Genomic DNA, 13,436 nt, shown 5'->3' with positions numbered 1-13,436 from the left:
CTAATCCGTTCCCAAAATTGTTTTAATTTAGGGCACGACCAGAAAGTATGTAAAAGTGATCCTCTTCCTGTTCCACATCTCCAACATCTGTCAGTGTTTGTGCGATTTTATCCGTTTTCACTGGCGTTTGATACCATCTTGTTAAAATTTTATAGTTAACCTCTTGTATCTTTGTACAGACAGATGTTGAGTATGTCGACTGGATTATTCAGCATTTTCCTTCTGTGGAGAAGGTGCAATAAGGTTCCTTCTCCCACTCGGTAATAAAAGCCTGGATATTGTATGTGTCAGAATATCAGTCCTCAGGCATTGGTAGAGATTTAAAAAAATGTCGCAGCTGCAATGCCCTCCAGCCATCCAATCGAAAACTGCCCATAGGTTTCATCGGGTCTTTTATTAACCGCTTGCCGCCCGCCCGCCGTCATATGACGGCGGAGCGGAGCGACCATTATCCTGGGCCGCCGTCATATGACGGCGGCACTTTAAGCAGTGCACTGCCGGTGTCGGGGTGTCCCAGGGACACCCCCCGTAACCGGCAGGGGGGAAACAGCCAATGGGCGTGGCTGTTTCCCACGTGATCGGCTGTGTTCCAATGACACAGCCGATCACAATGAAGGCGCCCACAAGATGACCGCACATGCGCGATCGGGAGCGCGCAGCGCGGTCATGTCGGTGGCACTGTGTTCCGTAGGAACACAGCTGTCACCGGCAGTAGTAAACAGTCACTGACTGTTTACTATGTGATCGGCTGTGAATCCATTCACAGCCGCTCACAAAATGTAAACAAAGAGCAGTAACTCACTGTTACTAGCTCTGCTCCCCTCATACAGTTTCCAGTGTGAGGAGAGCAGAGCTAGAAATAGTGAGTTACTGCTCTGTACACATGTCACAAAGTAAAAGCACAAAAATAAATGTCCCCACACAGTCCTCAGCCCCCCCCAATGTCACCTGTCACCCAACAGTCACCTCATCAGTGCCCAGAAATTGACACCCATAACGTTCACATGTGAGCGCAGCGATCGCGGGCAGAATCACAGCGATTCTGCCCGCGATCCGGAAATCATTGCAAATCGCGGGACGCCTGTGCGTTGCCCCTGATTTGCAATAGCACCCCAAACGCTGTGCGATGTTGCCACCATTTCCGACTGCCGAATCGCGGTAACATCGCGCAAACAACGCATGACGCCCAAAAAAGGTACAAGAGTTTCTTTGGGGCGTCATGCATTGTTTGCGCGATGTTACCGCGATTCGGCAGGCGGAAATCGCAGCAACATCGCACAGCGTTTGGGGTGCTATTGCAAATCACGGGCAACGCACAGGCGCCCTGCAATTTGCAATCATTTCTGGATCGTGGGCAGAATCGCTCACATGTGGACATAGCCTAAAGTTCACTGGTCACCAGAGACTGCCATCAGTACCGCCGTGCACCATTGCCCGTCACCTGTCACCCATCAGTGACCATCGCCCGTCACCTGTCACCTCATCAATCACCGTCACCTGTCACCCCATCAGTCATCGTCACCTGTCACCCCATCAGTCATCGTCATCTGTCACCCTATCAATCATCGTCACTTGACACCCCATCAGTGATCGTCACTTGTCACCCCATCAATCATCGTCACATGTCACCCCGTCAGTGATTGTCATCTGTCACCCCATCAATCATCGTCACTTGTCACCTCATCAATCATCGTCACCTGTCACCTCATCAATCATCATCACCTGTCACCTCATCAATCATCATCACCTGTCACCCCATCATTCATCTTCACCTGTCACCCCATCAGTCATCGTCACCTGTTTGCCATATACATGCAATCACTTACTGACTGCCTAACGACTATATGCGTCGGCCATTAAAAGCTAAATACTGGGGTTATGGCAGCAGATAGCCCCCATAACCCCAGTATTTTTTGAAACGGCGGGCGGTCGGCTTTCAGATAAGGGTGGTCCCAGTAGCGGATTCGCCGCGGAATTACCCTTACGGTGCAGGGGAAGAGGTGCCCCCCCCCCCTCCTGCCACGTCCCAGACGTTTTCCCAGCTTACCGGACCCGCCGGCAGTGGGGAAAACTGTCCGGTCCCGGATCCTCAGAGACATAAAATATATGTCTTGGAGGACCGGAGCTACGTCAAAAGACGTTGCCTAGCAACCGGTTTGAAGGGCCGCTTTTTTTTTTCTTTTTTTTTTTTCCTCTTTCAACAATTTTTTTTTTTTTCTTTTTTAGTGTAGTTGTGAGGTGTGAGGTCTTTTTGACCCCAGATCTCACAATAAAGAGGGCCTGTCATGCCTATTTCTATTACAAGGGATGTTTACATTCCTTGTAATAGGAATAAAAATGATCAAAACATTTTTTTTTTAAACTGTGTAAAAATAAAAAATAATAAATAAAATAAATAGGAAAAAAAAAAATTAAAGCGCCCTGTCCCCGTTAGCTCGCGCGCAGAAGCAAACTCATACGCAAGTCCCGCCCACATATGTAAACGGTGTTCAAACCATACATGTGAGGTATCGCCGCGATCGTTAGAGCGAGAGCAATAATTTGAGCTCTAGACCTCATTTGTAACTCTAAGCTAGTAACCTGCAGAAATGTTTAAAATGTTGCCTATGGGGATTTTTAAGTACCAATGTTTGGCGCCATTCTGTGAGCATGCGCAATTTTGAAGCATGACATGTTGGGTATCTAATTACTCAGCGTAACATTATCTTTCACATTATGGAAAAAAATTGGGCTAAATTTACTGTTTTCTTATTTTTTAGTTCAAAAAAGTGAATTTTTTTCAAAAAAATCGCATTTGGAAGACTGCTGCGCAAATATGGTGTGATAATAAATATTGCAACGATCTCCATTTTATTCTCTAGGGTCTCTGCTAAAAAAAAAATATATAATGTTTGGGGGTTCCAAGTAGTTTTCTAGCAAAAAAAATGATTTTTGTAAACACCAAGTGTCAAAAATAGGCCCAGTCTTAAAGTGGATAAATGGACAACTTTGTGTAAAGCGCTACTTGGATGTTAGGCCTATGTATGTGGCCAGGCTGGGAAAAAGTGTTACACATGTGGTATCGCCATACTCAGGAGGAATAGCAGAATGTATTTTGGGGTGCAATTTTTGCTATGTACATGCTATGTGTTAGAAATATTGCATAAATGGACAGCTTTGTGTAAAAAAAATGTGTTTTCATTTTCTTTCCACATTTTCCAAAAACTTGTGGAAAAAAATGACATATTCAAAAGACTCATTATGCCTCAAAAATTATACATTGGGCTGTTTGCTTTCCAAAATGGGGTCATTTTATGGGGGTTTCCATTGTCCTAATTGCTCCAGGGCCTTCAAAAGTGCGATAGGTTGTCAGGAAATTATATGTGTAATTTGTGCTCCTAGAATGCCGGACGCTGCTACTTGGATGTTAGGCCTCTGTATGTGGCCAGGCTGTGAAAAAGTCTCACACATGTGGTATCGCCATACTCAGGAGGAGTAGTAGAATGTGTTTTGGGGTGTAGTTGCAAGTATACATGTGCTGTGTGAGAGAAATAACCTGTTAATACGGCAATTTGTAAAAAAAATTACAACTTCAAAAAACTCACCATGCCCCTTATTAAATACCTTGGAATGTCTACTTTCCAAAAAGGGGTCATTTGGGGGGTATTTGTACTTTCCTGACTTTTTAGTGTCTCAAGAAATGAGATAGTCCTTCAGTACATCAGGTGTGATCAAGTGTGATCAATTTTCAATGATTCGCACCATAGCTTGTGGACTCTATAACTTTCACAAAGACCAAATAATATACACTAAGGGCTCTTTCACACGGGCGTTCCTTTTTTTTTGCCCGATCAGGTCCTTTTTTTTTTTTTGTAACGGACACGGATGACACTTGTGTCATCCGGTCCGTATGTCCGTTTTTCATCCCATCCGTTTGCAGATGAAAAACTGACATAATGCATGTCTATGTAAATACGGATGTCTGCGGATGACACCACTGACATCCGTTTTTGCTTCAGTTCCGTTTTTTGAAAGGAAGAAAAAAATGGGTTCTCCTCCGTTCAAAAAAACTGAACTGAACTGAACTGACAAAAAACGGATGTCAGAGGATGATCATCCGATGACATCCGTATTTACATAGAGATACATTATGTCCGTTTTTCATCCGCAAACGGATGGGATGAAAAACGGACATACGGAACGCCCGTGTGAAAGAGCCCTTACTTGGGTTATTTTTACCAAAGATAAGTAGCAGTATAAATTTTGGCCAAAATTTGTGAAGAAAAATGACTAATTTGCAAAATTTTATGACAGAAACAAAGAAAAATGCGTTTTTTCACGATATTTTCAGTCTTTTTTTATTTATAGCACAAAAAATAAAAAACCCAGTATTGATCAAATACCATCAAAAGAAAGCTCTATTTGTGTGAAAAAAAAGGACACAATTTTTGTATGGGTACAGTGTTGCATGACTGAGTAATTCTCAGTCAAAGTGTGAGAGCGCTTAAAGCTGAAAATCGGCCTGGGCAGGAAGGGGGTGAAAGTGCACTGTAGGCAAGTGGTTAAAGGCCATCCTGATGGTGTCCAGAAATGATTCACTTGGAAACATCCTGTTTCTATCAGGGTTTAAAATATCTTATCTTGGTATCCCGGAGTGAACTGAGGATTTCCCAACACTCGAAATAGAGCAGAGCACTTCTGTATTAATTTGAATTTTTCAAAGATTTTTGAACATATCCTAATTGTTTGTCCAATAAGGGGATGTAGGCGCACATATTCTGGTAAGAACCAGAAACACCATGGAGCTCTTCTAAGAGGTATCTCAAATTGTGCTTGTTCTATGTTGGGCCAAAGTTTCACTTTCGTATGTCGGCACCAGTCTTTAGTGCCGGTTCACATTATTGCGGCTTGCGAGATCGCATGTAATTCAGAGCGCACTGCTCCTTCATTACATGCGATCTCATGTGCGATCTCATGTGCGGATGCGAGTTCAGCCATACACTTTGTATGGCTGAATTCGCACTGCATCCACAACAAACACTCACAGGAGGCTTTTTTTTGAGCCGCAGTAGAATCGGATCGCACAGTGGTTCACACTTGTGCGATCCAATTCTGTGCTTACTGTCAGATCGCACTGCGATATGCGATCAAATTGGGGGTGTCGTTAACATTTAATTGACACCCCCTGCGTATCGCATATGGCAGTGTGAACTGCCAGAGGTGCGGATGCGATGAGGGAACACGCATATTCGCAGCGTTCCCGCATCGCACAAGTGTGAACTGGCACTTAAATCTTCCCAACTAAGTAGCCTGATAATACTTCCGAAAATCCGGTACTGACAAACCTCCCTTCTCTTTCCGCAGTGCAAGGACTCTCTTAACAGCCCAAATAAATTTCATCAATGTAGTATAGGTTTGTTTAAAGTAGCGGAATGAAACAAATATTGGCAATGTTTGAAATAAATATAAGAATTTTGGAAGAATACACATTTTGATAATATTACATCTACCCAGCCAAGAGTGGAAAGCACTACTTCAATTTTGTAATAGAGTCCGTACAGATTTCAGGAGTGAGGGAAAGTTGTACCTAAAAAGTTGGGAAAGTTGGCAGTATATAGATACCCAAATAACCGGATTTGTAAGAGAAAACAACATACCATCTGCAAATGCTGATACTTTATGTTGAATTTGTCCCACTTTAATCCCTGTTATATCTGGATTTAGCCGTATCTTGCACAAAAAATGTTCCAGTAAGCATTTTATAGCAAAGTAGAATAAATACAATACGCATAACAATAAACAGGTCAATAAATACATTTGGTTAACTAACAGGAATGTTAGCTTCACCTACAGCCATTGACTTATGCTGCAATAAGGCTTTAGTTTAAACAGAGGTAAAATGCGTACATGTGCTGCTTTTTCATATTTTCTACTGTATTTATTTCACAGGTTTGCCAGAACTGGATCAGATTTTGACTGTGCTTTTAACAACGGAAATGTTTGTGGGAGGCTGTATAGCATTTTTCCTAGACAATACTATTCCAGGTACAGTAGCAGCATGCATAAAAAAATGGACTTAAGCACTTTCAGATGCAACCTTGGAAGCTTTAAAAAAGAGAACTATATAAACTAGTAGCATTACATAAATATGCATGTGACGGGAGTCAGTTTGGGTGGGGGGCCCATGGAACCCAGCTTACCTTAGAGAGGTTGGGAAACCCCTGTCTCATCTCCCCAGGTTCCTTGTATGTGTAAGCCATCTTATGCTTATTAGGGACACAGGGTACCTGAGAAAATAAAGGACAGCTACTTAATGGACACTGAGAATATGGTTTGGATTACTTCAAATGGGACAGTAATATTTAACAACAATACCCCTCAAGACCTATATGAAGATTTAATCCCACTTTACACTGTGAGACTTATAGCCTGTTGTAGACCATTGCCATGAAGTCTGTGACTCCTGAATAATCAAAGCATTTCTTAGATTTGGATTCCATGGTTAATTGTGTCACCTATTGTTTGTCTGTCAGCTAGTATTGTGTGCCCTCCACCTAGGCTGGTTTAAGTGACTAGTTAATTAGCTTAAGTTAATTAAATCATTGTCAGCTTGTAGTTGCTAGAGGGGAAGTAGTATACTGTTTGCATTGGTTGTTCCTTAGTTATGTTAATTATATTTCTGTATACAATTGCTTATGATAATGTAATCAGGCACCTGACCTGGTGGGGTAATATATTCTGTGTAAGTTTGTTCAATAAAGAGTTCCAGATCTCATACAAGTTTAGTTGTCAACTATCGAAAAAAAGAAAGGGGAGGAGGCATAAGGACTTTCTGGGTACAGTAAAGCTGAACGTACATTTTGTTAAAAAATTATATAAGTTTATTTAGTCACAACATGTTAAAAATATAGTGAAAACACAGACAAAGTGTCTAAAAACAGCAGATATAAATGGAAGAATACTCTCATAATACCACAAAGGACACAGTGCCTAATGTGTACATTTCTTGCCCAACATGTTTCACGGTAACTTGTCCACTTCTTCAGGGGTCTTATGTTAACAGAGAGTTCCTATACATCTATACAGAGAACTTGCATTCAAATCTATCAAAGAAATAGATAAATTAGAAAAATAATATCAAAACAATATATCAGAAAAACCACTGACCAAAAAAGAGTCAGAGGTATAACATAACTTAACATCATTGATAAATACAAAGCTTGATGGTGACATTTAACCCCGCGAGAGAAGGCCCCGATTGGCCTAGATGGTCCGAAGGAAAGAAGGAGAGGCAACAACCAAAAGAACTGAGCGGATACCAAAAAATGCCTCCCAGACTCCCATGTCTGCCTGGGAGGCATTTTTTGGTATCCGCTCAGTTCTTTTGGTTGTTGCCTCTCCTTCTTTCCTTCGGACCATCTAGGCCAATCGGGGCCTTCTCTCGTGGGGTTAAATGTCACCATCAAGCTTTGTATGTATCAATGATGTCAAGTTATGTTATGTTATACCTCTGACTTTTCTTTGGTCAGTGGTTTTTCTGATATATTGTTTTGATATTATTTTTCTAATTTATCTATTTCTTTGATAGATTTGAATGCAAGTTCTCTGTATAGATGTATAGGAACTCTCTGTTAACATAAGACCCCTGAAGAAGCGGACAAGTTACCGCCAAACATGTTGAGCAAGAAATCTACACATTAGGCACTGTGTCCTTTGTGGTATTATGAGAGTATTCTTCCATTTATATCTGCTGTTTTTAGACACTTTGTCTGTGTTTTCACTATATTTTTAACATGTTGTGACTAAATAAACGTATATAATTTTTTAACAAAATTTATGTTCAGCTTTACTGTACCCAGAAAGTCCTTATGCCTCCTCCCCTTTCTTTTTTTCGATACAATTAACTTCAGGATGTAGGTACTTTTGTATTTAGAACTATTCATTTGACACCTCATTAATTGCTTAGTTGTCAACTAGTCTTATATGTTATGCAGCTATAATATCTGGTATCTATGTTCAAGACTGGAGGTAGCGGTATACTATCAGGAGCACTCAAGCATGGTGTGGGTCAGTTCCGTCACATAAGTAATGATAAGCAGCTGCTAACACAACACAATCTATTATTAACACAAAGGAAACTTGGACATTTGACTGCACTCATACACTTAAAAGATTATTCCTTTGAAAGAGAGGCAAAGAACAATATAATAACACACGGCTAGAAATAGTAAGGTCCCATTTTAATTTGATCACATACAGAAGGACAGACAAAAAAAGGTGGTAAAGAAAAGAAGACGTTAAAAGATAGAAAAGAAAAAAAAAACAGAAGAGAGGATTATGGATGGAAGAAGAGCTGAAGAAGTGGGAATAGGTAATTAGCATATTGGTTCTGTCTGTTTATATGGACAGAAAGCGCATGCCTTCTTTAGCAAGGACCCGAACATGTAATCATTGAGGATCTTATGCTATAAATATCATTTGGTATTGCTTTTACCATTTGGTTGATCATGGTGTCATGTATGCTATATTTTACATCTTTTAAATTCTGGGTGAATTATTTTAGTTTGTTCCGTGGCTGTAAAAATGTACATGACTAAGCTATTTTCTTTTTTTTATAAATGGGATAAGTTTATCAACATGAACATATTCATCTAGTTATTTTACCAAACCAGGCCCAGACTGGAAGAAAAAAATAGGCCCAGGCATTTTAGACTGAGCAGCCCATTTTTTTAAATTCACAGTCCCTCCCTGGAGGAACGCACTAGGTCCGATATGGAAGTAGAAAACAGAATCTGGCTACGCACATCACCTAACAGATTCTGTTTCCTGTCTTAGTTTGCTGGGTTTTTACAGGCAGCTACCACTGACTGGCCTGGGGGGGGGGGGCTCTGAGAGAGTCCTGCTTGGTCAGTGTCACTACCTAGAGGCCCTCATGGCTTGAGGCAGATAGAGACCCAGGAGAGCCAGGTGCCTGATGCAGAATATGTGATATAATCTATGCTGTTATGATCTGCGACCCCCACAGAAGATGAAGGCCCTGGATCATCGGCACAGATCACAGTGGGAAGGCCTTCCGTGATATCCTTGTCCCAGCATCATATAGGCTGCTGCTATGATCTGTGGCCTGGAACAGGGAAGACAGCAAAATGGCAATGTCCAGCATACATTCATGCTTCATAGTGATGTCTTAGTCCTTGTATCCTATTGCTATGGCCTGGACAAATGACAACCCTGGTTCCTCAGCACAGATCACAATAGCAAGGTTTCCATTGATATAGATCTCCCAGTCTTGCATCATATGGGGTGCAGGCATTATGATATGTGTCCTAGACAGATGATGACAACACCATGGCCATGCCAGGCTTCCATTCATAGTGATGTCTTAGTCCTTGCAGTGTATTGCTATGTCCTGGCCATTGGAAGACAGACCTATGTGCTGATCACAGATCACAATGCCCAGTTCCCGTTGACAGTGTTGATTCATCTATCCATAGACACCCATGCTGTGCCCTCCCCCCCTTACCATTGTGCAAAGCTGAAATTCTCCAAACAAACAATTCAGCCAATCGCTCACTCCGAAGGGAAAGACCGGCGTACTGCTCTCCTCAGGCAGGGAACACCAACATGGGTGCATGAAAGAAAAGAAAAAGGAGGCGCAAACACCTAATGCATTACCCGTGGTCACCGTTTAAAAAATATTTTAATAAAATGGCAAATGCATACTCACAGACATGAAGAGTGTTAAAATCGCATTACAAGAATCCACCACGCATTTCGGGAGTCAAGCTCCCTTCATCAGAGCTGGTCATATCAACAGCAGATCCAAATATATACTAATTTCAATTAAACCGGTTCTTCCCACCTCCTACAGGTGGTGGGCGGGACCGTCCAGTGCACAGACCAGCCCTCTGTCCTCCTCCCGCCTCAAAATGACAACAAACCTCATAAATGGCCACTAGCTTGCGGTAAAAAAAATAAAAAACACCCCACCAAAACAAAAGCAAAAACACAAAAACAGGGAAAAGCACTGTTCTATATCATAAGGCTGTAACTGTGTGTACAAGCACTGGGTGGGATCATTACCTCCTAAGTTGCAGGTTAATGGCCAGTGTATATTGTATGCTTACCCAGCCTTGTTCTCCCTTGTGGCTCTCTGTGTCTGCTATAAATGTCACAAACTTGGGGGCATAGTCTCCCTGTGCCCCCCGCCACGGATTCCCGGTCCTCATGTGTCAGCACTCCATAGAATACCAAAGCTGAGCTGACTTAGTAATGGCTAATACTCTTTTGGGTAGACGCTCTTTGGATAGATTCTTACTTCCGGGTCCTGGAACGCACGCCACTCGCTCTGCGTTCCAAGACCCGTGTTGCGTCACATCCGTGGGCCGGGTGAGTGACTCAGTATGAGACCCGCCTCTGCCTGTTACCATGGTCACATGGATTCTTGTAATGCGATTTTAACACCCTTCTTGTCTGTGAGTATGCATTTGGCATTTTATTAAAATATTTTTTAAATGGTGACCACGGGTAATGCACTAGGGGTTTGTGCCTCCTTTTTCTTTTCTTTAAAGCTGAAATGCTGCTCCATGTAAATAAATAAACATCCTCCTCCTCGTCCCCATGTCCTCCTGCCATACAGGTGTAGGGCTCCACTCACTCTCCTGTTCTGGTAATGCGCACGGTCCTGGTCAGATTGCCATGTTACCTGTGCAGAGGCCTATTTTGGTGTGGGCATTGTGCATGTGGCCTGACGGCCCCTGCCCACTGGGCAAATGCCGGGTGTTCCCCTATGGCCAGTCTGGGCCCGTGCTGAACAGAATTATTTGAGATTGTCTCTTTGAAGAACATTACAACAGATTTTCTAAAACTGTTACTAAGATCTATTGGTTGGCAGAAATATGCCTGTCACCACAGACATTAAAATCTTCCTCTGTTTAAGTCAGACTGACATCTTATATCTATGCCATGACTGCTCAACTGTTTGGAAAGCTCAAGAAAGATGTCTGTCTAATGATTTGGAGGGAACATTTTAAAAAGAAGCACACACTGGTAGTTTGGCAACACATCTAAACGTTTATATCATACACAACAGCCTTGACATTTTTTTATTCTGAACTTTATGTCTACACATGCAGCTTAAAGTGACCAAGAGTCAATTAAGAGACAATTAAGCAGACTGCCCCTGCTGGCCTACTTTACTTTTATCTACAAATGTAGGTGTCTGTTGTTGTCTGACTTAAAGTGATTGTAAAGTCTCTTTTTTTTAAAAAAAATAACAAACTTGATATACTTACCTCCTCTGTCCAGTTGGTTTTGCACAGAGTAGCCTGGATCCTCCTCTTCTCTGGTCCCTTATTGCTGCTCCTAGTCCCTCCCTCCTGTTGAGTGCCCCCACAGCAAGCAGCTTGCTGTGGAGGCACCTGAGCCGAGCTGAAGCTCCATGTGTCCATTTAGACACGGAGCCATGAACCGGACCTGCCCCCTTTCTCTCCTGATTGGCTAACTGACTTTGATTGACAGCCACGGGAGCCAATGGCGCTGTGGCTGTGTCTCCACCAATAAGGAGAGAGAGTCCCGGACGGCCGATGGACTGATGGACATCGCTAGACAGAGATGGGGCTCAGGTAGGTATTAGGGGGTGCTGGGGAGGCTGCTACACCCAGAAGGTTTTTTATTTTAATGCATATAATAAAGGTAAAAAACCTGACTTTACAACTCCTTTAAGAACTTTTGAGTAGACCTAGAATAAGCATGCTGTGAATGAGCTTTAGAAAAGTGTCTAAGAAGGCATAAGGACAAAGCATTAGCATGCTAGCATCAGCATGACAGCATGACAACCAAGGAACTAGAATTATCAAAAGAAGTGTTTAGCAATAGCAGCCTCCAAAATATATCATGAGGGAGAACCTTTAAAGTGGATGTAAACCCCATTCATGAAATCTGACCTAGACCTATCTATCTGTAGTGTTTACCTATCTTTCTCCAATGCCCGAAGTCCCATATATTTCTGCTGCTCCATTGCTCTGTTTTCAGCATAACTTCTGACAAGCTCTCCAACACAGGGGATAAAAGAAGGGAAGGAACTTAAAGACAGATAAGCAGAGAGGTTGTCTATTCACAGCACAGCTCTGCAAGTTTCTTCATTCCTCTGCCTATGTTGAGGGGGGTGTGTGCCTTTCCTCCAATCTGCTCACACACAATGTATGCCTAAACTCCCCTCCCACTGCTCAAACAGGAAGAAAAAATTCTAACACAATGTGCACATTCTAAAGAATATAGAAAACTGAAGACCGCAGACATACAAACACAACTTATGTAGGAAGATTTGTCTAATCTCTGTGTATCATTTGAGGCTTTTTACTCCCCTGGATATATGTGAGGGTTTACATCCACTTTAAAAAAAAACATGCTCTCCTAGAAAAGTGCTTCTCTTTGTTTTAGCAAATAAGTGCACCAAAGCTTCATCTTAAATAACAGACCTAAATAGACTAATAAAAATGTAAGATTAAGTAGGTATAGGGGCATGGTACATTAAATTAATTAAACTATTTCTTTTTTGCAGGTACACAAAAAGAACGCGGACTTGTGCAGTGGAAGGAAGGAACCAATGCTACTAGTGACACATGTGTAGATCTTAAAAGCTATGACTTTCCATGTGGAATGGCAGGTGTAAAGCAAATTAAGTGCTTCAGATGGATCCCTATCTGTCCAGTTTTTAAAGGATTTAGGAGTGCAGCAAATAAAACAGCCATTACAACAACCATAATCTGTAATAATATAAAAAGCCAGGATGAAACAAACAATTCAGTGTGCACAAAAGTGTAAACTGCTAGTTAAAGCATTTACAGTATGTACTAAAGAATGTATTTATAAGTGATTAAAAAATTAGTACAGCACTCTAAATGTTAGTGTATATCAAGTAATAAACAAGCAAAAAGTTGGGGGAGCACACCCTGAACATGTATATCTAAAGCCGATACAGCTATGAACCAAGCGACATGTATATTAAAAAAGAATAGCGCACACATGCAAAAGAAATGACTATCAAATATGGAGACAATCCATAAATAAAAATGGGGATTTGGTCCCACCATATGGCCATATCGTGCTCAAGCCCACCACTACGTCAAAGTACCCCATTGTCAGTGGGTCCTACACTATCCATAAAAAAGGTTATGGCCATATGGTGGGACCAAATCCCCATTTTTATTTATGGATTGTCTCCATATTTGATAGTCATTTCTTTTGCATGTGTGCACTATTCTTTTTTAATATACATGTCGCTTGGTTCATAGCTGCACCGGCTTTAGATATACATGTTCAGGGTTTGCTCCCCAACTTTTTGCTTGTTTATTATGTATTCGGTCTGACCAGACTTCTGGGGTTGAGCACCCCACCCCCCACACACACCGGTACTCTATCAGTGTCCACTATCAAGTAGATATAGGAGGAGTCTC

At 41.9% G+C, this 13,436-nt stretch overlaps 1 protein-coding gene across 2 annotated transcripts in view; it reads left to right on the top strand.

Moving 5' to 3' along the window:
* Nucleotides 1-12,858, top strand: part of SLC23A1 (solute carrier family 23 member 1) — a 580,604-nt gene extending 567,746 nt beyond the window's left edge. For both annotated transcript variants that reach the window (XM_082255678.1, XM_082255677.1), the window contains 2 exons: nt 5,929-6,024; nt 12,542-12,858. In XM_082255678.1, coding sequence (XP_082111804.1) covers nt 5,929-6,024; nt 12,542-12,804 — 359 coding nt within the window. In that variant the 3' untranslated portion in view covers nt 12,805-12,858. The remainder of the gene's footprint in view (nt 1-5,928; nt 6,025-12,541) is intronic.
* The last annotated feature ends 578 nt before the right edge of the window (nt 12,859-13,436 follow it).

This window comes from Pelophylax lessonae (assembly GCF_965119305.1).
Source record: "Pelophylax lessonae genome assembly, chromosome: 4".
NCBI classification, from domain to species: Eukaryota; Metazoa; Chordata; class Amphibia; order Anura; family Ranidae; genus Pelophylax; species Pelophylax lessonae.
This window is presented reverse-complemented; position numbering and strand designations above follow the sequence as displayed.